The 23,922-nt window shown below is 41.1% G+C and overlaps 1 protein-coding gene across 1 annotated transcript; it reads left to right on the top strand.

Moving 5' to 3' along the window:
- The first annotated feature begins 1,702 nt into the window (after positions 1-1,702).
- Positions 1,703-6,782, top strand: CDKN2C (cyclin dependent kinase inhibitor 2C). Its single transcript, XM_025420120.3, has 3 exons — positions 1,703-2,009; positions 2,461-2,600; positions 6,032-6,782. The coding sequence occupies exons 2-3, from the start codon at positions 2,472-2,474 to the stop codon at positions 6,407-6,409; spliced, it is 507 nt and encodes a 168-aa protein (XP_025275905.1). The 5' UTR covers positions 1,703-2,009; positions 2,461-2,471; the 3' UTR covers positions 6,410-6,782.
- The last annotated feature ends 17,140 nt before the right edge of the window (positions 6,783-23,922 follow it).

The following is a 23,922-nucleotide window of genomic DNA, read 5'->3' as shown; positions in this document are numbered from 1 at the left end:
TCTTCCTTTCCCTGAAGAAATTGAATAGTTGAGTTTCTCGCCCTTGGAACATTAAGACTTCAGAGTTCGTCATGATTTCTTCCCTATACTATGCCTTCAGTGTCCGTAAAAAGTGTATTAAAGACCTTTGCTTTTTCTGAGCACGGTCCCCGCTGTCAGCCCCGGCGTCCTCCGCCCCCGCAGCCGCCTCTGCCCACCGCGGCCCCGGGCGTTCATCTGGCAGGTGCGAGGCCGAGGCCCGGGAGTCAAGGCAGGGCGCGCCCCAGAGGCGGCGGCAGCCGTAGGCCCGGCCGCCCGGACTCCGAGAGCCTGGCGGGGGAGCGCGGAGGCGAGCCGGCCGGCCCGCCAGGCCCGGGGAAAACTTGGTTCGCGCCAGCTCGCTCCCCGCCTCCCAGCAGCCCGCCGAGCCTCGGAGGCCCTGCGGCTCCCCGCAGCCCGCGTCCTAAACCAGCTCCCTCTCCCCGCCCGCCCCCGCCGGGCTCCGGGAGTCCGAGGTCTGGAGTCGCCGACTGCATCCCGCCAGCCGGCCTCAGGGAGGCCAAGCCCGGCTCGGCCGGGCAGAACGCCGCTCCAGCGGGGCCGGCGGGGCGGGGGGAGCGGGGCGGGGAGCGGGGCGGGGGAAGCGGGGAGCGGGGAGCGGGAGCCGGGAGCCGGGAGCGGGGCGGGGAGCGCGAGGGCGGGAGGAAGGGCACGGGCGGGCGGCGGGGAGCGGGGCAGCGGGAGGAAGGGCGCGGGCGCGGGCGCGGGCGGGGCGGGGGCGGGGCCAGCGAGCCGCGAGCGCGAGCGCCTCCCGGGCAGGGGGCGGGGCGTGGGCGGCGCCCGGCCTTCCCGCTCCCGCGGCGCTGCAACTCGGCCGAGCCTCCTTAAAACTCTGCCGTTAAAATGGGGGCGGGTTTTTCAACTCAAAAAGCGCTCAATTTTTTTCTTTTCAAAAAAAGCTGATGAGGTCGGAAAAAAGAGAGAAGAAACCGGCACCGTCTCCGCAGCGGCAACAGAAGCAGCAATTGTTTGAGCGAAAAAAGAAGCCAAGGCGGGTGGGAAGGAAAAGAGCTGAAAAGAGGACAACGCGCAAGTTGTCTGCAGGGGTGAAGAGAGCGGGGCCCGGCGATCTGGGGGACCAGCTACAAAAGAAACTGTCAGCGGGAGCGCTGCGGCTGCGGAGGGAGCGGCGGTGCCCGGCTCGGCCGCGGGCACAGTTCGCTGGCGGCCGCGCCCCGTCGGCGGCACGGGCCGGGGGCACGGGCCGGGGGCACAGGCCGTGGGCGGCCGGAGGGCGGCGGGGCGGCGGCGGGGCCGGAGCCGCGGGGCTGTCGCCGACGGGCGGGCAGGACCCGCTGCTCTCGGGCGTTGCGGCGGCCCCCGGTCCCCGGACCTTGGCCTGCGCTTCCCCGGCCGCTCCCGACCTCCGGAGGTCCCCCGAAACCCGCGGAAGGAAGGAAGAGCCGGCGGCGGCGGTTCGAGGAGAGGCTGCGGTGGGAAGTCTGGACCGGCTCGGTCGTAGGCGGGAAGCCAGCGGCGCGCCGCCCCAGCAGCCCGGGCCGCGTAGACGGGGCCCGCACGGCCGCCCCGCGCCCCCTTCCTCGCGCCGCCGGGGGTCCCGGGACCCGCGGGGGCCGGCATGAGCGACCTGCCCGGGGCCCGCCGCGCGCCCGGCCGTCCTCGGAGGCGCGCTCGCAGCCCGGCGCCCGCGGCCCGGGAGGCTCGGCGAGGCTGCGGCGGCGCGGCAGGCGGGCCGCGGAGCCCTCCCGCGCGGCGTTAGCCGGCGGGGCCGCCCGGAGCGAGTCGGGGCTCCCCCGAGCAGCCGAGGCCACACAGGAGCGTTGGGACCTAGAGCTTGAGGGCCACGAACTGCCAGCGGCGTCTGCCTCCGCGCCGGCCTCCCCGCCGCGGGCGCCCTCCCCGCCGCGGGCGCAGCACGACCCTTCGGCACACGGATGGAGACCGGGCCCTGCGAGGACCTGCCCCCGCGGTTCTGGCTCGCGCGGCTCCAGCCACCGCCGTGAGCACGGGTGGGTTAATGCCTCCTCTCCCCCGAACCCCTCCTGCCGCGGCGCTCTACGCCCTGGTCTAGCCGCCGAGGTCCCCGCACGCAGGACTCGCGGAGACCTGTATGTAGATACGTGACAGCTCTGCCAGCATTTTACGTCCAGAGCAATTTGCCGGCAATGTATAGACGTCTGTGTGTCTTTCTGTTGAGTCACCAGAATTCTTCACAGGGGTTAAGCTAAAGAGCGAGGAGCGGAGCCCCTCTCCAATGGCTCAGTTTTGCTGAATAATCACGTGTGAACCGAGGGGCGGGCTTTTGGCAGGCAGATCTTACTAGTATTTACTACCAAGCTCTACTCCAGATTAACCATCCCAGTCCTTCTGTCAGTCTCCGATGCCATCATGCAGCCTGGTTAGGAGCAAAAGGAAAGGGGAAAAAGAAAAACAACTAATTCATCTTTTCCCGATCGTCAGGACCCTAAAGAATGGCCGAGCCTTGGGGGAACGAGTTGGCGTCTGCAGCTGCCAGGGGGGACCTAGAGCAACTTACTAGTTTGTTGCAAAATAATGTAAACGTCAATGCACAAAATGGATTTGGAAGGACTGCGCTGCAGGTTGGTATCCAGAGAGGTGGGGAAAACAGGTCAACAATGTTGCCTACGTGACCCGGGTTTCTGGAATAACGGCTTTTAAGCTTTCAGGGGTACAGAATTTCACTGTTTTTTAAGCCTACTTGGTTGCCATATTTTATATCTTTAAGTGGATCCGAGTCCCCAAAAATGACGTACTTTGAACAAACTCGTCGAATTCAATGACATCCTCGATATCAGATGGGTTCCAGGTTTGGTCTTAATTTTTGGAATGTTTTTGTGACGGTGGGGATTTAAAAGTAGTCGAAGCAGCGCCGAGGTGTGTGTGTGTGTGTCTGTGTGTGTGTGTGTGTCTGTGTGTGTGTGTGTTTTAAGACAGCTCTGTAAACACATTATTATAGTTATTATTTGAAGTAAATACTCTGCTATTAGTGGTTTCCGTGCTTTGCTCCAATAATTGGCTTTAACGTTAATTTTCTTGACTCCTGGCGAGGGTGTTTTTCCTTCAAATGCTTCAAGTTTTGACAAACGACCTTTCCTCGTTTGGAATAGGTGGCCTGGGCACAGGGACAGGATGTACATTTCACAGTTAATGCAATACCATCCACCCGTTCGGGATTGAGGAGGAATAAAAAGTTGAATTTTCTAATCAGAGCTCAGTTTGTAGTATTTTTGTCTCTGAGGTCATGCGGTGGTATGTTCTAATTTTCAGTAATTAGATTTACAAGCAAGAAATGAAACATGTCCAGCTGCCAAGTATTGTACCTGATAATTTTTTTCCTCCTCTGAATGTTAATTATCATGTAACTTAGTTGAAAGGCTTAGAAACAGAAAAATGGCAAAGTAGTCTCAAATAGTTGCTTTATCAAAGTTCTAATAGTGTTCTTATAAACCGTTCTTATTCGGAAATGCAACACTTGAAGCTGTTTTTGAAAATTCATTGGGGAGAAGGTTTTAGAATGCTTTGTTTTACTTACAAGAATTAGACTTAAAAGTAGCAGGAGATACGCTATTAACAGACGAAGTTCAGTCTGTACATTTTTAAATCAGAACATACCGGCCTTGCAAAAATTTCAGTATTAAGGAAATTTATGCATAAATACTAAATTATTTAATCTTGTTATTTCACGTAGATTCTATGGGATAAGGAATTTTTTTCTTTGTCCACCTAGTAGTTTTTAATAGCTTTGATGATGATAACAATGCTACAAATTTGATATATTGAAAAGTTTCCTATTGAAAATCCAAAGATTATATAAATTTGACTAAGAATGAGCAATTTAACCCATGTTCAGAATAAGATCTTACAGGACTTTTGATGAACAGGAAGACTGACAAAAAGTTTTGATATTTTTAATACAACTTTGCAATCTTGTTTATATTAAGCACACTTATCAATATACTAATACCCATTTATTGTGGCTTAACCCTAATTTATATAATGAAACATACACAAACAGGAGTCTCAAGGTTTATTTTCAGTATGTATAATCCTGACTCTGAAGTTGTGTCATAACTCAAGAAAGAACTTTCTTTCAAAACAATTTCCAGTATTACTATTATTTTCTGTGAAAGGCGAATTTTCTTCTATAATTATGTTCATTTAACCTGGTTGCAAAAGCTTTTCCCCCCTTCCTAGTGTAAGCTTTTCAATCAGGATAATGTGAAAGGCCTTAATCGCGCATTTGCTCTACAAAGATCCAAGGTGTCTGTCCCTTATTTTTCCCGGTCTAGATCTTTAAATGTGACTAAATCTTTAGAGATAGTTGTGGCAAAAATTAGATTGTGTTCGTTTTTAACTAATAAATATATTTTATTGAAATTCTCAAAAAATAAATTATGTATCATTTTTACCATTGCTCCAAAGGCAAGGCTAGGTCAGCAGGGTTTTATCAACAGGGAAGCTTAATACCTTGGCCATCTATATAGTTTGCATTCATAAAATATTATTCATTCTAAATATATTTTATTACTTAATTTGTGATTATTTTTTAAATAAACAATTTAAAGTGACAGATCAACTTTGTAGGAATTTTTCAGTGGATTATATTTGATTTCACAAACATTTGAGTGTCTACTATGTACTCTGTTTATTATAAATTTAGGTGATTATGAATATACCTAAATATAATTGAAACCAGTTAAAATGCTGAACTATTTTCTGGGATGTTAATGAGACTACATTTTTTTTCACAACTAAATTATATGTATTATATAATCGCATGCTGCTCTACAAGACATTTTATAATTATGAGAGCCTAACAGAGACCCTATTAGGATGAAATATGTTCAAACAACAGTAGATAAATCTTTCTCGTGTGAATTATTTGTATGTTGATAGCAAATTTTAATACCACATTCTGACTTTTAAAATGTTGGCAGTTTACAAATAGCTATTTGTAAATGCCTGATAATAACTGCAAAAGGAAATAAGATGGCATCACCAGTTGAGTATTAAATGCACTCAATCCACAAGACAAAGTTGTGAGTCTCATAATTCACATTAAATATCTTCTTTTCTCTTTGTTTGCGTACTTAAAAATCAGGAAGCTAGTTAGAACTTCAAGAAACAGTGAGTAATATAGTTGGAAAACTGTTTCATTCTTTTCAAGAATGGTTGCAATGCAATCATCTCCTGTCTAATACATGACAGGATTTAGCTTTAGATAACTTAGCTTTAGATAAATCAGTAGCATAAGCAACGTAGAACACCACTGATTATTGAACACCTTAACAATCAGTAACATTTTAAAATTCGGGTGAAGAATTCTAAGCACAGAACACACCTGGTAGCCAATATGAAATAACTTGCAAAGAAAAAATATTTTTAAAAACACTTGGAAGTTTGAGCTATATATATTTGGAGAGAACTTGTGAAAATTAATAATTTAAGAAAATACCAGGTCTAGTATTTTAATAGATCATTTTTATATTAGGTGATGGAGTCTGATGTGTGGAAACAGTTCTTTGGGGATATAAAGAAACTCACTCTCCTTATTTCTTTTTCAGTAGCTATTTAGAAAATAAATTTTATCTACATTTGATATTTCAGAATTAATAACCCAGGTTTTATGTTTTATGGGCATAAGCAATCAAACAAGAGACTTTCAAATTCCAATTCTTTTATTTTAATAATTTCATGAAATTACACAACTCCTCATGGGAGATAGGGAACTGAGTTGCTGGAGAGTTTTCTACAAGCTGTACTAGCTTATCCTCCTTTGGGCCTATTTTTAAGATAGTCCATCATAGAAGCTCAATTTTTAGAGGTTGTCTTCTACTTTCACCTACTGGTACTTTCTTTCCTGCAATTGAGCCCTTCAAACCCTACCAGGTGGGTCTTCCCCAAGCACTGCTTCTTCAAAAATAGAATTATATAAATAGTAGAGAAGGATATTTTAAAATATTCTTGTAGGAGCACTTGAAGGATTCTCCCATTTTCTCTTCTTTCCTAGGTTATGAAACTTGGAAATCCAGAGATTGCCAGGAGACTACTACTTAGAGGTGCTAATCCCGATTTGAAAGACCGAACTGGTTTCGCTGTCATTCACGATGCAGCCAGAGCAGGTTTCCTGGACACTTTACAGACTTTGCTGGAGTTCCAAGCTGATGTTAACATCGAGGATAATGAAGGGAACCTGCCCTTGCACTTGGCTGCCAAAGAAGGCCACCTCCCTGTGGTGGAGTTCCTCGTGAAGCACACGGCCAGCAAAGTGGGGCATCGGAATCATAAGGGGGACACCGCCTGCGACTTGGCCAGGCTCTACCGGAGGAACGAGGTCGTTAGCCTGATGGAGGGAAACCAGGCAGAGGGAGCTTCGAATTTGCAATGAATGTGGGGAGGGCTCTCCCACACTGCCTTCTATTTTGTCATTAATTGGTTGGCTGTCCTATTTTACTATCACTTGTTAAAAATCCAGTTTTGTCATACTTTAAGCAGCTAGTTAAATCTTCTCATACTGCAAAGTGGAAATCTTACTACAGGTTTATGAATATATTTAAGCAACATCTTTTCCACCTGCAAAATCTTGAGTTCTAACATGTAATTGCAAATAGCTTTGGCTTTCTCCTGAATATGTTATCTCGCCTTGACTTTTTCCTTGCTTCTCCCTTTGCCAGTCTCAAAACCCAACTTAGAGACTTTGTTTTAAAAATGATTTGTCCTGATGTTTCTTTTGCCTAATTAAAACACTTTTTTTAAAAACAGGACAGTGTTTTTCTGTGATTTCCACTCTATTACCCCTACATAGGTTGCCACTTGCTAAGAAGTGTACAAAAAGATGACAATGTTTAAGTCTCGACGTTAGAGAAAGTAGACGAAGTGAAAAACTAAACATATTCTATTGATGATTCATTCTTTCCTCATGCCTCCCTCCAAAGATTTTACTTGGTGCCCTGTAATTCTGCATTACAACAAAATAAGGACATTTTTTGAAGAACTAAAATGATTTAAATGTGAATTTTTCCTAATGCTCAGTCTTCCCCTTTTCTCAAAGTTAAGTTAAATAGTTGAAAAACAGGCTTCAGAAGTAGGGATCTGAAAACAAATATATGTTAGCTCTAAAGGTCACTTTTAAAAGAAAATGCCACCTTAAAAGTGCTTCCCACTAATTGTTCTTTTTTTAATCACAAAGTGAAACAATTGGTTAAATAATACATTTCCCAAATTATACCATAAATATACTATCACATTTTTTTCTCTCTGCATGTCAGAAACATAAAATTACAAAATGTTTAGTCTTGAGATATAATGTAAATACAGATTTTTAGGGGATACAAAGTACAGCAAGAAAAAAATGTGTAAATTACATATAAGGGTCATAACTAATTATGACCCTTACATGTAAGGGTCTTAACTGCAGTATAACAAATATAGAAACTTTTACAATAAGTAAATAGGCCACTCCTATACATGGTACTTGATTTCCAGGAAACTTTTTAGTAAAGGCTTATAAAATCTTTTTAAGAATACATTTAGCTAAAAATAAAAACAATTTGAAATAGAAATATCAAATTTCCAAGAGAATTGTCCAGCATCTGCTATTTAACTTTACAGATCTTCACCAAAACAGTTCAATGCAGTTACCATTTATAAATTTATACTTTATTCATCATCTCCGACATGAAACAAAGATGTTTTATGTGAAAGCTCCCTCCTGCTTTATAAGCTCCCTGCCCTGGCTCCAAAAAGAACAAAATACTTCAAGGTTTATTGACGGATATGGTTCTGATGCCTGCCCTAACAAGGATTGAAATGGTCGCAGGCAAGTGGTTTCCAATAATTTGTTTTCCATAAGAATATAAAAGAATATAGGAAAAAAGTTTTATTTTTTTTCAGCACTAAAGTTCACCTCCTTAAGTGCAATAAGAATTCAACTTCCACCACCTCTAACCACAATTACTGAATAAATTTTTGACAGCTTCATAAAATTAAATTTAAAATATTTCATTTTTAAAATTTAGAAAGAAATAGAAATTGGGATATTTTTAAGGAAAAAGTGTTGTGTTTTGGATCTTAAAACCAGAATCAGTACACAAAATACACTCCTTTGGAAAGCTGAATGCTTTCTAAACACAAGCCTTTTACTGAAAAATAAAAAGAACCCTTCTGCGAGTTGCAACTGTAAAGATGGACGTTTCTGAATTTAAAGTGGAGTTTAATGAACTCTTCAGTATCCAAGTTTCAGCATTAAAATTACTTTTTAGAAATTTCAAATATAAAGGCATAGGGTGTCTATAAAGCTAGAGAGGAGTACTTTGTTCTTAAGTGGTTGGGAGTACAGTAAGGGGAGTCGGGAGCTCTCTCTTCATTTGCCTAAAATTTGCTAAGCATTAAAATATCGGCACATTTCTCTGGTTCTTTGCAGGAAATAGCTTTACTAATCTAAGTATTTTAGAAATGAGTTATGTGGTCCCCTCTAGGAAATATGAAAAACCATTATTCAATCTCTCAAAAACCTCGACAATATTCAGCAAGACTTTGCATATGCCGAAATGTATAGGGTGGAAGAAAAGGTGCTGCTGAGTTTAATGGAATCTAATTGGCAGGGAGCTGAGGTTGCGGAGGGTCTGAACTTAATTCAGATGCAGAGCGGAGCGGCAGCGCCCACTGACCCAGCGCTCAGAACCCCAGGAGACTACGCTGTAGGAAGGATGTGGGATGCTGAAGTAGGGATGCGCTCTCAAATGCAGTTCTCCACTGGGTCCGCATACACCTCTGGCAACTCGGGCTCAGCCTTTGCCCAGTAAATCGCATTCAAGCTTATACCTGGGGGAGGCGGGGGACACTAGCCGCACCTCAGGCCCCTTTCTGGTCCTTGAGCCTTTGAGCAAGCCCCATTTTACCATATTTCGGTAGTGAGTCAATAGTTTTCTGCTAAACATTACACAATCCCAATGAGGTGATGAGCTCCCCCCCACACACACCACACTGGGTGACTAATCAATAGATAAAATAATTCTAGCCCAGGAAAGCAATTCAATTGGTAATATTATAAATGTTCCTAATCATGTTGATCAAACGAACGTTGTGGAATCCGTAGCCTGAGACTGGTTTCGAAATCTCAGTTCCCAAAAAAGGTGCTTTCGGCTTTTGTCGGGGGTAGAAGTAGGAGTCCAGACGCGCTGCAAGGTCACGGTGCTGGAGCGAGGGGGGGTCGTGCCCGCAACCCTCCTGACCTGCCCTCAGCGCCCATCATCCTAAGGCTCTGGGGGGGGGGGGGGGAGTCCCGGCCCTGCCATCTCCAGACTGTTGTGATTTTACAGGGCAGTTCCAAAAAAAAAAAAAAAGATCCACGGAGAGACCTACTGGGAGAGGCTGGAGAAATCTCAGCCTGAGACCCGGGGCGAACCTCTACCCATTGCCAAGCTAACCCGCGCCGTCCATGCAGGGGCTGCGAGGACATCCCTTCTCCCTTCGAAGTTCTCGGGCTCCAACGGCAGCTCGGGCCGCGCAGCCAGGAAGCCCGAGCCTGGCGCTCGCTCCGGGCGCGCGGAGGAGCCCGGCGTGGGGGTGGGGGAGCCTCAGGACCGTTAGCTCGCGTCGCGGGTGTGTGTTTTTTTCTTTTCCCTCCCTCGCTAAGGTTTCTTTTCTTTTCTCTTCCTGTCCAAATATTTCAAATTTCCGCGCCTTAAATAACAGTCTCCTTTTATTTAGCTCGTTCCCTCGGCAGGTCCGGCCACCCGCTGCTCTCTGCCCCCCCTCGGGCCCGGGGCAGCTCGCGCGCGGCGGAGCAGACGGCAGCCCCCGGCCCGGCTGCACGGCCCCGGGTGCACGGCCCCCGCTGCGCGGCCCCAGCCCGGCGCCCTGTCGCCGCGACCTCGCCTGACCCGGCGCCCCGGGCACCCGGAGCCAAGGGAGGCCGCCCCCAGCCCGGGCGCCCGTGTGCCTCCGCAGCTCGGCCTCCCTCCCCGCGCTCGGGAGCCTCCTCTGCCTCGGGGCTCGCCCCCGCGGCCGCCCGGGAGCGTCGGGAGGGCCGCGGCCCCGGGAGCCGCAAGGAGGCCGGCGGCCGGAGCCCGCCCCAGCCCCCACCCCGCGGGTAACCTTGGAGCCGCCCTGGGGTGAGTGCGAGCGCGGCCGCGCCGGGCGGCGGGCGGGAGGCGGGGGGCGGGGGGCAGGGAGCGGGCCTCTGTGCTGCGGGGCCGCGGGCTGCGGGGGCGGCCGGGGTTCTTCGGGCCCGGCCTCGGGCACCGTCCCCGCGGAGGCGGCGGTCCTCGCGCCGGAGGGTCCCCGCGACCTGCGCCGAGCCCGGGGCCGGCGGGCGACGGCGGAGCGGGTGCCGCGGGGCGGGGAGCGGATCGCTGGCGGCGGAGGTGAGCTGGCGGGGACCCGCGCGCCGCCGCCCCCCGCCCCCGCCCCCGCCCCCGCCCGCGCCGGCGCCCGCGTCCCGCCGGTGCCAGCGCGCCCTGCGCCCCGCGGCCCCGCGCCCGGCGGAGGAGCGGGAGGACCAGCGCACCTCGGGCTGCCCGGGCCCAGCCGCCGCGGGCATTGCCGCCGGTGCTGCCCTCCCCGCCTGGACTCCGGGTCGCCCGGGGCTCAGGACGCACGCTCTTTCGGAAAGACCCTCCGCTCGCGGGGCCGGGCGCAGGCCCGCCGGCGCTTTGGGTGGGGCCGCGCGTGCAAACCACCTCCGAGGGGGCTTCTTGTTTTGTTTTCACCCGGAATAGATCCGGAGAGCCAGTGGGGATCTGCAGCGGTGTCTCCAAGAATAAAAACTCTCCAGATCTGGATGTTGACTTGGTAAATTAAGGTTCCAGCGAGATGTGCCATCTGCTGCAGAAGCAGTGTGCAAGCTTCAGGTGTTAGGATGTGAGCTTGGGATTTTTCGGTACTGTCTTCTAATTCCCCAAGACATTAAATAACAGCAGGGTAACACACCCGACAAGTGAGCAAAGGTTATCCTTGCCACCACAGCACCTGCAAAAGCACAAGTGGAACTCGCAGAGTTTGCTTCCTGAGTTCTAAAATGGCTTCTGAACGGTCCAGAGGTACCAGCACATACAAGGAGGGGGACAGGAGTCAGGGAAAGAGTTTGCACTTTTTTTTTTTTTTTTTAAACCACACTGACATTATTACACTTCAGTTAATCCACCTCCCCTCTCCTTCTCCAAGCCCCCATCCTCATTGGTCAAGGAAGAATTTTAGTGTAGGCCTGTTGTATGATTCTATGTACTGCCTTTTTCTCTTCTCTCACCACCCTCCCCCCAAAAACCCAGTCGGCCAGAAATATCAGCTCTTTTGCGAGGAAGTAAAAAAACTACCAATCCTTGTCCAAACTACCCCTCATTTCTTTTGTATATTAAGAAGAAATCCTACATATAACCAATACTGTGCAAGAAGAAATGGTTTTCCTGGACCTCAAACGCTTTTAATTGGCATAATTAAAGTGATATTAATTATATTTTAACATGAAAATAATGGGACAGTTTCTGGAATTGATAGGTGAAAAGCTAAAAAGTACCACGGACATGTTTGGAGACATAGCTTCTGCTCCTCTTTATATTTAATCAGTACACTAGTTACTTAGGAAAAAAAAAATAGATCCTTTATCTTGACCATATAAAGCAATATCATGCTGACTAATTTTATTTTAGTTATATGCCTTAGTTTTTCAGATTAGTTATATATAGTGAAAGTTCACTATAAAGCAAAACTGACATCTTGTAATGTTAAACTTTTAATTTGGAAATGCAACAAATTATCACAACCATATTAAAACACAGTCTACTCCCTTGTTTCTTCTAAATGTGCAATGTGCACAACTTGTTGGTAAAGAAGTCTGCCCTGAGTTTAAAATGTTAAAGTGAAAAATAACTCACTGGTCTTTAATAATAATTATTCTATAATTTGGCTATTCTGTGTACAGCTAATGTAACAGTAGCTCCTTGTCTTACATCCTGGAACTGTTGTAAAAGCCATTTGGGCCCAAATAGTACTTGTTCCATAGTTTTCTCCTTCAGATATTCCTACTAAAAAGGGACTGTCCTCAATGATGCAGCAGTGTTCTGATGTACATTGTGCTAATCCAAAAACTTTAGACCAAACCTATACAGGCCATTTTAAAAGGAACATGCACTTCTTCTTATGTTAAAGCCTAAAAAAGATATGATTGAATCTTAACAGTTGAAAGTCTTGGGATAGCTAATTTGCAAATCAGTTATTAAGGTGTAGGGATGATTCAAGATGAAATCGTAAAATTTCATGTACTAGGAGAATAGGTGGGATCAAATTATTGAAGGGAGCAACATTTGATGATGATTAATAGTACAGTATTTCCTATCTCAGTACTCAAATAAGTAATAGTATGTATTCTGGTATGATTTTTAACTGTCAAGATAATAATATATAAGAATTATCATTAGATACAGAAGTAATTGTTCCAGAGTCTCTTTTCCATGGCTAAGTAAAATATAATTAGAACATAGGAGCACCTTTAAAAAAAAAAACAAAAACCTTCACTACATAATCACCTATATTTTTGGCTGGCCACCTCTTTTTTCTTTTTTCTTTTTTTCTTTTTTTTTAAATTTGATTTTGTGCTTTTTTGCCTCCACATTTTAGGTGATGAACAAAAATAGCATGTAGAAAGAGGTTTCCATTTCTCCCTATTCCTGTTTTCTCAGCCATCTATTTCCCTATTCACAAACGTTACTTCAACTTTAACAATCATATTGTGATGCTAAAAAGTAATTGTTATTCCAATTAATTTAAATTTATCACAGGCCTATAAGTGAAAAAGCACTCAATCTGTATTTTATTTAAAGTTAAATGGAAAAGTGTGGACATTAGGTTGTAGCAAGTGTGTATTTATGTTTTGAATACAAATTTGCTGGAATCTTAAAACCTATCTAATATTTTGACATATGCTAAGACTTTTAGTGCAGGATCAAGATCTAGAAAGTCTTAAATTTCTGGTCTTCAAAAAATAATATATTTTAATTTGCCATATTAAGATAAGACCAATTGTTTTAACTGATAGAAAGTTAAAATGTTGATACTTATAGAAAAATATAAAGAGAGGACTATGATATCAAATCTAATGTGGCTTTTTAAAGTAAATTATTTGTACTGGTAAATTGTATATGTTAATTATAGTGATCATTATTTTACAGTTAAATGTTGCACTGGGCACATGGACCAGAGTTTTCTATGTTTATCTAAAAGCATATAGTTGTTATCATGCAGGTATTCAAAATAATACTTTGTAGTCCTGTCCTAAATGGGTATTTTTATGTACATGCGTGCATGTTTAGATATTCTTTACTAAAGTTCACTACTGAGCAAATAGATATTTTGAACAAATACTGTCAATTCATTTCATGTTACCATTTTAAGATGTAAAATCATGATCTATAGAAATGTAAGCTGATAATTTTTTAGATATAGGTGAAATAATTTTCATTAATGGTCCAGGGAAAGATATAAATTAAAATCAGAGAACTGAAAATACTGAGGCAGGTCCTAGTTCTACCTAGGTTATTTTTTCAAATTCTTGTCATGAGGCAAATATATATGAAAGTGACTTAACATCCACAATTAATATAACCAATTTGAAATAATAGAAATGGAATTGTGATAGGGACAAGAGGAAGAAAGAACATTTAAAATGTTTTAGATAGCTATGACTGTAGGTTAATTTAATTTCAGTTACATGATGGGCAACTTGCTAACTAATCCAAAAGCAAGGACGAAACAAGATCACTGAAAAGATAGCTGCCCAAAAATTCAAAACCAGGGCAAACAAGATCAAAAATTATTTTCATTATACCACTGTGGGAAATATAAACAAGTTAATCTTGATATGGATAATTTAACAATTTCCAGTGTAGTTTTCTACCAATTCACTTGCTTAATGCTTTTAAAACCCATAGTTAGGAAATAACCACTTACTGTTTATGGTCAAAATTTTAAATGACATATGTATGTCTTACTTAAATACAACAGATACGTATTCTGTCCCAAAAGAGCAAGTTCAGCACCTTTCTGAAAGGGAGAGTGGATACCATTGGACATCTGGACTAGAGAAGCCTGAGTAGGGCCACATGGGCAAGAGCACTGAATTTAATGCTGGCTAATTTGCTCAGGAGTGATCAAAATGGCTGAGACTGGTATACATTGTCTATAATTGTTTAAATACACAATGTACTTACCGAAAGCAAGGAACTTTATTCAAAGGCACTTAGAGGAAGATATATATTTTTTTGGCATCCAGAAGGACATCGCCGATGTCACAGGGAAAATATTGATGTAGCAACATAAAAGAGAAGTAACTGTACATAATAACATCAGCTGAAGATAAATGACTGTTTTCGATTTCTTAAAAAAGGCTTGTTTTAAATATTTAAAACGCACAGTTCTTCAAATATATGGCTAGTATCTATAAAATACACAACACAAACTTATTAATATTCTAATTTTTAAAATTTCCACAAAGTACTCCAAAGTACCTTTTAGTTCATCAGATCGTATTGAAATATCACGCACCATACCCTAAGATCAGCAAGTAAATGTTGTGGTTTATCAATGTAAAAGAATCTTAAAGATCAGTACTATCTAAGGAAAATATCCTTTTTGAGTTATTAGGATGAAGATATGGGAATTTTTAGTAGCACATTTTGTATTCTACAAAAAAAAAAGACATTGTATTTAGGATCAGTGTGAAATTAATTTGACATTTCTAAAGCAAAGTAATATTTTATATCATTGTTTTAAGTTTAAATATGTAGAATTTAACCAATAGAACTGTGGATGGCCATTGTGAGATTTCTTTATCCAGCAACACAATAGACTGAAGAGAAATTAGATCAAGACATAAAATTCAGACATAAAATTCAAATGATAGAACAACAGTGATATTAAACCAACCAAGAGAAAAATTGTCTCACCCCAAAATCTTGTTTATTTGGGGAAAAGAATGTAAGAAAGACTATTTAAATCCCTTTTCATTAGATTAAAAGATTGCTGCCTTCTTATTCAATATTATAGGGAATAAAATCCTAAATATTTATAAAAGATATGAACATCCTAAGATACAAGTGGCTCCCTCCTTAGAAAGTATGATAGTAATTGATCTGGGATGGTTCTCTGAAGATTTTCAATGTAGTTATGAATATGTTAGCATATAAAAAGTACTGAATTGATTTTTGTCATCCTTTAGTAGTCCATTAAGGTGTATATATACAAAGAAAATAGAGGATACTTTAATAAATGTCTTTTCTTTTTGGAACTTCTTAATTTATACATATACTAATTAAGTTTACATTTCAGTAAAAGGAGAGAGAAAAGGAACAAAATCAAGCAAGTTAATAAACCAATATTTGTTATTTTGTATCTGTATTACCTAATTTAATATTCATAACCTTTCTCATGGATTGAGCTTTATTCTTGAATTTTACAAATCAGTTACTCAGATATGGACTGAGTAACTCCCCCATAATCACAGGCTAGTAATTTATAGCATACAGATACAAACCCATGTCTTCTTTAACTTCATTATGGCCAGATGGAAAGATCTTTGAGGAGAATTACCACATATCAGTCAATTCAACAACCACATATTAAGTACTCATCACTATAGTCACTTACTAGATTTACAACCTTGGGACAAATTATATCAGAGGTTTCCCACATCTGTAAAATGGGGGTAATAATACTTAATTTGTCATGTTATTATAAATAATAAATGAAATGTGTGTAAATCTCCTGGTACTTAGTAAGCCTTTAATAAATGGCAATTATCATTAGTGGAGAATACAAAGTAACAGGAAATCCATTCTTGACCTTAAGGAACTTAAAAAATATTTGGGTAAAGTTTACACATGGCATACACATAACAACTAGAAAGCATGCAAAGTCTAAGTAAGCGCACACACAAAAAGCAGTTTTATTATGGAAATTCTTATTAGAAGAATTATGATATGGATTTAAATATCCCATAGCGGAAAACTTCCCTTATTGAGAAGAAAAAGGAAAAGCTACCTCAAAAACATTGGCTGTTTTTCCAGCATGAACTCTTTGAGGGTGTCTATATCAGCAAATACACCAGGTGAACAATAGAAAGTAACTGCAAGGACATAAAATACATTATTAAATGCATAAGTAAGTAGGTATTTTGAAAGGTGTCTTCATTTATTTTGAAATAAGTGACTATGATATTCTGATTCAAATGAGAATAAAAAAAATACATAGGAGTTTCCTAAGCATTACATAACGGGATCCATAATAAGTAGTCAGTGTAGGCTAGTGAGTGAATGGTTTTAGAGCCAAATAAACTTTAGTTCCAACTCTGGAACACACTATATATCTCACCTTGGAACAGCCACTTAACCTTTTTTTTTTTTTTTCACTTAACCTTTCTGATCCTTATTCTCACATTTGTAAAATGGATATAATTATATTTATGTTACAGCGTTGTAACAAAAGAATAATATTTATTAAGAAGTCATTTTGTGGTCTAATACAGGAAACTTGTTTTGACATAAACCAACATGTTTCCTGAGACTTATATTTAGTTAGATTAATCAGAAAGAAAAGAAAATCCCTCTTAGGTGACCATAACCTTGAGTAACACAGATATTGTGGATTAAGAATAAAAACTTTGAGGGGCACCTGGGTAGCTCGGTGGTTAAGTGTCTGCCTTTGGCTCAGGTCATGATCCCAGGGTCCTGGGATGCTTCTCCCTCTGCCTGTGTCTCTGCCTCTCTCTGTGTGTCTTTCATGAATAAATAAATAAAATCTTTAAAAAAAAAGAATAAAAACTTTGAATTAAGACTTAAAGTCATTGCTACAAGCAACTATATATACATCTGTACATGTGACCATTATGCAGGTATATTCCTTTTAATAACCACTTGTTAAATACCTATTATATATGAGGTATTTTTCTATATGCTGAGTATACAGAAGTGAGTGACTAGGAACTTATTGAAACAAAACACCATATACAGAGTATAATAAGATATTAGATATAATGAAGGCACAAAGAAAAAATAAATTGGACTTGGCAAGTAATAAATACCTGAGAGAAACCAAACTCCATCTTCAGAAAGTTACTCTAGAAGAGTCAATCAGACTTTCATTTACAATAAAATGAAGACTAGATTTTCTTAAAAAAAAATCCCCAAACAAAACAAATAATTGGATAAAATATTTTTTATTTTTTTTTATGATAGTCACACAGAGAGAGAGAGAGAGAGAGAGAGAGAGAGAGGCAGAGACACAGGCAGAGGGAGAAGCAGGCTCCATGCACCGGGAGCCTGACGTGGGATTCGATCCCGGGTCTCCAGGATCGCGCCCTGGGCCAAAGGCAGGCGCTAAACCGCTGCGCCACCCAGGGATCCCGGATAAAATATTTTTTAAACATATTTTGAGGGATGCCTGGGTGGCTTAGCGGTTGAGCATCTGCCTTTAGCTCAGGGCCTAATCCCGGGATCCGGGATTGAGTCCTGCATCGGGCTCCCTGCATGGAGCCTGCTTCTCCCTCTGCCTATGTCTCTGCCTCTCTGTCTCTCATGAATAAACAAATAAATATTTTTTAAAAAACCAAACATTTTGGCATGCAGAGTGTAATGGAAGAAAGTAAGGGTAATCTACAGAGACAAAAAGTGGGGGAAAGTGAGTCCTGATAACAACTGCTCTGGGGGCATCCACTGACCTCTAATGTGTTAGTTTCTTGGGGACACCATAACAGGTATCACAAACTGGGTGGCTAAAACAAGAGAAATGTATTGTCTCACAGTTCTTTTTTTTTTTTTTTAAGATTTTATTTATTTATTTGAAAGAAAGAGAGTTCAAGCAGGGGAAGGGGAGAGGGAGAGGGAGAAGCAGAGCCCGATATGGGGCTCGATCCCAGGACCCTGAGATCATGACCTGAGCGAAGTCACTCAGCCAACTGAGTCACCCAGGTGCCCCTTGTGTAACAACAGTTCTAAAGGGTAGAAGTCTGAAATCATGTTGGTTCCTTCTGAGAGCTGAGGAAGAATATATTCCATTTGGTTCTCCTGGCTTCTGGTAACCCCAGACATTCCATGGCTTGTGGATGGTGTTCTTCCTGGGTCCTGGCATTGTCTTCCCTCCATGTGTGTCCAATTTCCCTGTATTTATAAGAACACCTGTCATAATGAATTAAGGCCCACCCTAATAACCTCATCATACCTTGATCATCTGCTAAAACCATTTCCAAGTAAGACAATACTCACAAGTACTGGAGGTTAGGACTTCAGTGTCTTTTGGGGGAGATACAATTCAGCCCATACCATCTGACAACCTCAAGTTTTTGTTTTACCATTTTTTTTTTAAAGACTTCATTTATTTATTTGACAGAGAGAGAGAGAGCACAAGCAGGGGGAGTGGCAGGCAGAAGAAGAGGGAGAAGCAGGCCCCTGCTGAGCAGGGAGTCAGACACAGGGCTCCATCCCAGAACCCCAGGATCATGACCTGAGCCAAAGGTAGACACTCAACCAAGTGAGCCACCCAGATGCTCCTTAAGTTTTGGTTTTAAAGAGAGGCTAAAAGACAGTGGTTAAGACAATGATGAAGTAGGAAGACTGACAGAGAACCCCTTTTTAAAGCTGCACACCGCAAACTGTAACATGCTTAAGGAAAAGTTAAACTGTCTGTACAAACATTTTGCCCATCTGTATTGGTTTTTTTGTTTATTTTCCTTCCTTTCTTTTTTAAGATTTTATTCATTTATTCACAAGAGACACACAGAGAGAGGCAGAGATATAGGCAGAGGGAGAAGCAGGCTCCCTGCAGGGAGTCCGACGTGAGCCAAAGGCAGATGCTCAACCACTGAGCCACCCAGGTGCCCTTGCTTGTTTATTTTCTTATTGAGTTTTGAAAGTCCTTTGTATATTCTGGATACAAGACTTTTATCAAGTATGTGTTAAATATTGCCTCTAAAGTCTGTGGCTTGTCTTATCATTTAGTCTTCTCTTTTGAAGAGAAGTTTTTAATTTAATGAAGTACAATTTATCAATTTTTAAAATTTCCTCTTCATGCTTTGTGTGATCCAAGAAATCTTTGCCTAAGCCAGGGTAAAAAAAGTTTTTTTCCTAGAAGCTTCATAGCTTTATGATTTACATTTACAGGTATGTGATCCATTTCAAATAAATTTTTATATATGGTGTGAGGTAAGGGTTGAAGTTTTTTTTTTCCTTTTGTATGTATATTCAGTCATTCTAGGATTATTTCTTAAAAACACCATTGGATTATCTTGATGTCTTTGTGGAAAAATCCATTGGCCATATATATGTAAGTCTAATTATGACTCATGTTCTGTATCATTGATTTATATGTCTTTCATTATACAAATGTAACATTGCCTTGATTACCATAGCTTTATAAGTCTTGAAATCAAACCGATTGTATTTGTTCAAATTTAATTTTGATATTCCAGATCCTTTGATTTCTGTATATTTTTAAATTTTAGAATTAGTAAATCAAATATTAAAAAACGATTGGAATTATGTTGAGTCTATAAATCAATTTGGGGGAGAACGCACATGTCAATAATTTGAGTCTTCTAACCATGAATATCTCTCTACTTATTCAGGTTTAAAGTTTCTTTAATTACTATTTTTCCATTTTCTATATGGATCTTGCATAAAATTTGTCAGACTTGCTCCTAAACATTTCACATTTTTAAGCTTTTTTATTTCAATTTACAATTGTTCATTGCTAGCATACAGAAATATAGTGACTTTTTAAATTCCAGTAGAATTAACATACAGTGTTATATTAGTTTCAGGTGTGCAATATAGTGATTCAACAATTCCATACATCACCCAGTGCTCATCATGACAAGTGTACTCCTTAATTCCCATCACCTATGTCACCCAAACCCCACCCACCTTCCCTGTGGTGGGGGTGTTTGTTCTCTATAGTTAAGAGTCTTGTTTCTTGGTTCATTTCTCTCCTTCTTTTTTCCCTTTGCTCATTTGTTTTGTTTCTTTTTTTTATTTTTAAAAAGATTTTATTTATTTATTCACGAGAGACAGAGAGGCAGAGGGAGAAGCAGGCTCCATGCAGGGAGCCTGACATGGGACTCGATCCTGGATCTCCAGGATCAGGCCCTGGGCTGAAGGTGGCGCTAAACCACTGAGCCACCCGGGCTGCCCATTTGTTTTGTTTCTTAAATTCTACATATGAGTGAAATCCTATGGTATTTGTCTTTCTCTGACTTACTTATTTCACTTAGCATTATACTCTCTAATTTCATTCTTGTTGGAAATGGCAAGATTTTTTTCTTGCAAGATTTCATTTTTTATGGCTGAATAATATTCCATTGTCTATTATATCACATCTTCTTTATCCATTCATCTATTGATGGATCCTTGGGCTGCTTCTATAATTTGACTACTGTAAATAATACTGCTGTAAATATAAGGATGCATATAACCCTTTGAATTAGTGCTTTTGTATTCTTTGGGTAAATACCCGTAGTGCAATTCCTGGATCATAGGGAGAAAAACAGTAACTTTTTTTATACTGATCTTATATCCTCCAACCTTGCTAAAATTCCTAATTATTCTAGGTTTTGAGTTTGTTTTGTTTTGGGGGAGATTTTCATGGATAGCCAAATTGTCTATAAGCAAGAAGTTTTATTTTTTTCCTTTCCAGTTTGTATGCTTTTTTTTTTTTTTTTTCTTGCCTTACTGTCCTGGCTATCACCTCCAATACAATGTTTAATAGAAGTGATTAGAGTAGACATCTTTGCCTTATTTCTGATCTGAGAAAGAAAGCACTTAATCTTTCACCATGATATTAGCTCTAGATTTTTCCTTTTTTTTAATTTAAATTCAGTTAGCTAACACATAGTGCATCATTACTTTCAGATGTAGTGTTCAATAATTTATCAGTTTAAATTATAATTTAAATGGATGAGGAATTTAATAATTTTTTCTGCTTTTTATTGAGATGATTATTTGTAGTTTTTTAGCCTGTTAAGAGAGTGAGTTATATTGATTTTCTTTTTTGATTTTCAAATATTGACTTACCCTTGCATTTCTAGGAGAAACCCCACTTGCTTTTGATGTATCACACTTCCTACATATTGCTGGATTTGATATGCTAATATTTTGTTAAAGATTTTAATGAGTATATTCATGAGTAATATTGATTTATAGCTGGGATCCCTGGGTGGCTCAGCAGTTTAGCACCTGCCTTCAGCCCAGGGCGTGATTCTGGGGTACTGTGGTTGAGTCCCACCCCCATTGGGCTCCCTGCATGAAGCCTGCTTCTCCCTCTGCCTGTGTCTCTGCCCCTCTCTCTCTCTGTGTCTCTCATGAATAAATAAATAAAGAATCTTTAAAAAATATTGATTTATAGCTTTCTTTCCTATTAATGTCTTGCTATAGATGGAATATTTGTGTCCTCTCAAAATTCCTATGTTGAAATGTAATGCTCAGTGTGATGCTATGAGGAGATGTGGGAACTACTTAAGTCATGAAAGTGGAACCTTCATGAATGGGCTTAGTGCTCTTACAAAAATGAGACTCCACAGAGATCCCCAGTCCCTTCCACCAATGAACCAGAAAGCAGGCCTCCATCAGACATTCATTCTACTAGAGCTTGGATCTTGGATTTCTCAGCCTCCAGAACTATGAGAAATAAATTTCCATCGTCTATCAGTCACCCAGACTATAGTATTTTGTTATAGCAGCCCAGAAGGACTAAGATAACATCTTTTTCTGGTTTTGGTACCACAGTAATGCTGACCTCATGAGTTGGGAAGTGCTCTCTCTTCTGTTTTCAAAAAGAGTTTATACAGAATTAGTATTGTAACTTTCTTAGATGTTTGGTTGAATTAACCAGTGAAGCCCTCTGGAACTGGAGTCTTCTTCATGGCAAAGTTTTTATCTATAAATTCAAATTTTAAAATAGATATGGGCTATTCAGGCAATCTTTGGCAATGTGTATCTTTCTTTCTTTCTTTCTTTCTTTCTTTTTAGTGTGTATCTTTCAAGGAATTTGTCCATCTTGTTTTTGTTTTCAATTTTTTTGAAAATAAATTTGTCATAATATTGCCTTATTTTTTAAATATATGTAGTATATTAAATTATGTCCCCTCTTACATTCTTAATATTGCCAGTTAATATCTTCTCTCTTTTATTTATTTATTTTGATCAATTGAATATATTAATTTGTCAAACTTTTCAAAGAACTATCTTTTGACTTCACTGATTTTCTTTATTGTTTCTCTGTTATCAATTTCACTGATATCTGTTCTTGCCTTTATTATTTCCTTCTAGCTGCTTACTTTCAGTTTAATTGCTCCTTTATTTTAAAGTGAAATCTTAGAGTACTAATGATTCAAGACACTTCTTATTTTCTAGAAAAAGACAGTTTCTCAAATTTCTCTGGATCCCACAAATTCCAATATGTTATGTTTTCATTTTCAGTCAATTAAAAATATTTCTAACTTCCCTTATGACTTCCTTTTTGATCCATGGGCTATTTCCACTATCTATGGTTACAAAATATACTTTGTATTATTTCAGTGGAGATCAAATACATAGGTCATATCAATAAATGTAAATGGGCTTGTTTTGGGGCACCTGGCTGGCTTAATTGGTAGAGCATTGATTCTTGATCTTGGGGTTGTGAATTCGAGCCCCATGTTGGATGTAAAGATTACTTAAGTAATTTTTTTAAACCCAATAAATAAATAAATAAATAAATGGACTTGTTTCACCTATTTTTTGGTAAATATTTTATTTATTTATTCATGAGAGACAGAGAGAGAGGCAGAGACATAGGCAGAGGGAGAGGGAGAAGCTGGTTCCCTCTGGAAAGCCTGACATGGGACTCGATCCTGAAACTCCAGGATCATGACCTGAACCAAAGGCAGAGGCTCAACTGCTGAGCCACCCAGGCATCCCTTTGTTTCACCTATTAAAAGAAAAAGATACTCACATTTTGAGACAAAACAAAAGTCAACCTATGCTTTACTTAAGAGACATACTTAAAATTAAGTGAAACACAGAGAGGATTGGACTCCTGGGTGGCTCAGTGGTTGAGCGTCTGCCTTTGGCTCAGGGCGTGATCCCGGGGTCCAGGATGGAGTCCCGAGTCCGGCTTCTTGCAGGGAGCCTGCTACTCCCTTGGCCTGTGTCTCTGCCTCTCTGTGTCTCTCATGAATAAGTAAGTAAAATCTTAAAACAAACAAACAAACAAACAAATACAGAGACTAAAAAAAACCAGGATAGGCAAAGATATACCTGATAAATACAAACAAGCTCACTTAAAAAAAAAAGTACAAAAAAAAAAAAAGTACAAGGAGAAATAGAAACACACTAATTGTATAAATCTATAATACGTGATTCTAAATCTAACACGTCAATTTTAACAAACGATGTAAAAGAGTTCTAAACAGTATAACAAATATGGTAGCTTTAATGCATATATCAAACTTTACCCTCTAATAATAGGAAATATACCTAATTCTTTAGTGCACATGAAGCATTTATGAAATTAGTTACATAGTAAAAAAAAAAAATCTCAACAAAAACCATGAAGTAAGTATATTACAAACAGGGACACCTGGATGGTCGAGCATCTGCCTTCAGCCCAGCGTGTGATCTTGGGGTCCCAGGATGGAGTCCCACATCAGACTTCCTGCATGGAGCCTGCTTCTCCCTCTGCCTATGTCTCTGCTTCTCTCTCTCTGTCTCTCATGAATAAATAAATAAAATCTTTAAAAAATGTTTAAGAAAGACACATTACAAACAACATTCTTATTACAATCTAAGAAAACTTGAAATCAAGAGTAAAAATTTTTATTTATTTTAACATATTCTTTACGCCCAATATGGGGCTTGAACTCACAGCCCTAAGATCACGACT

The sequence above is a fragment of the Canis lupus genome, chromosome 15 (genome assembly GCF_003254725.2).
Source record: "Canis lupus dingo isolate Sandy chromosome 15, ASM325472v2, whole genome shotgun sequence".
Taxonomy (NCBI): Eukaryota; Metazoa; Chordata; class Mammalia; order Carnivora; family Canidae; genus Canis; species Canis lupus.
The sequence above is the reverse complement of the archived record's forward strand: the minus strand, read 5'-3'. Positions and strand labels throughout refer to the sequence as shown.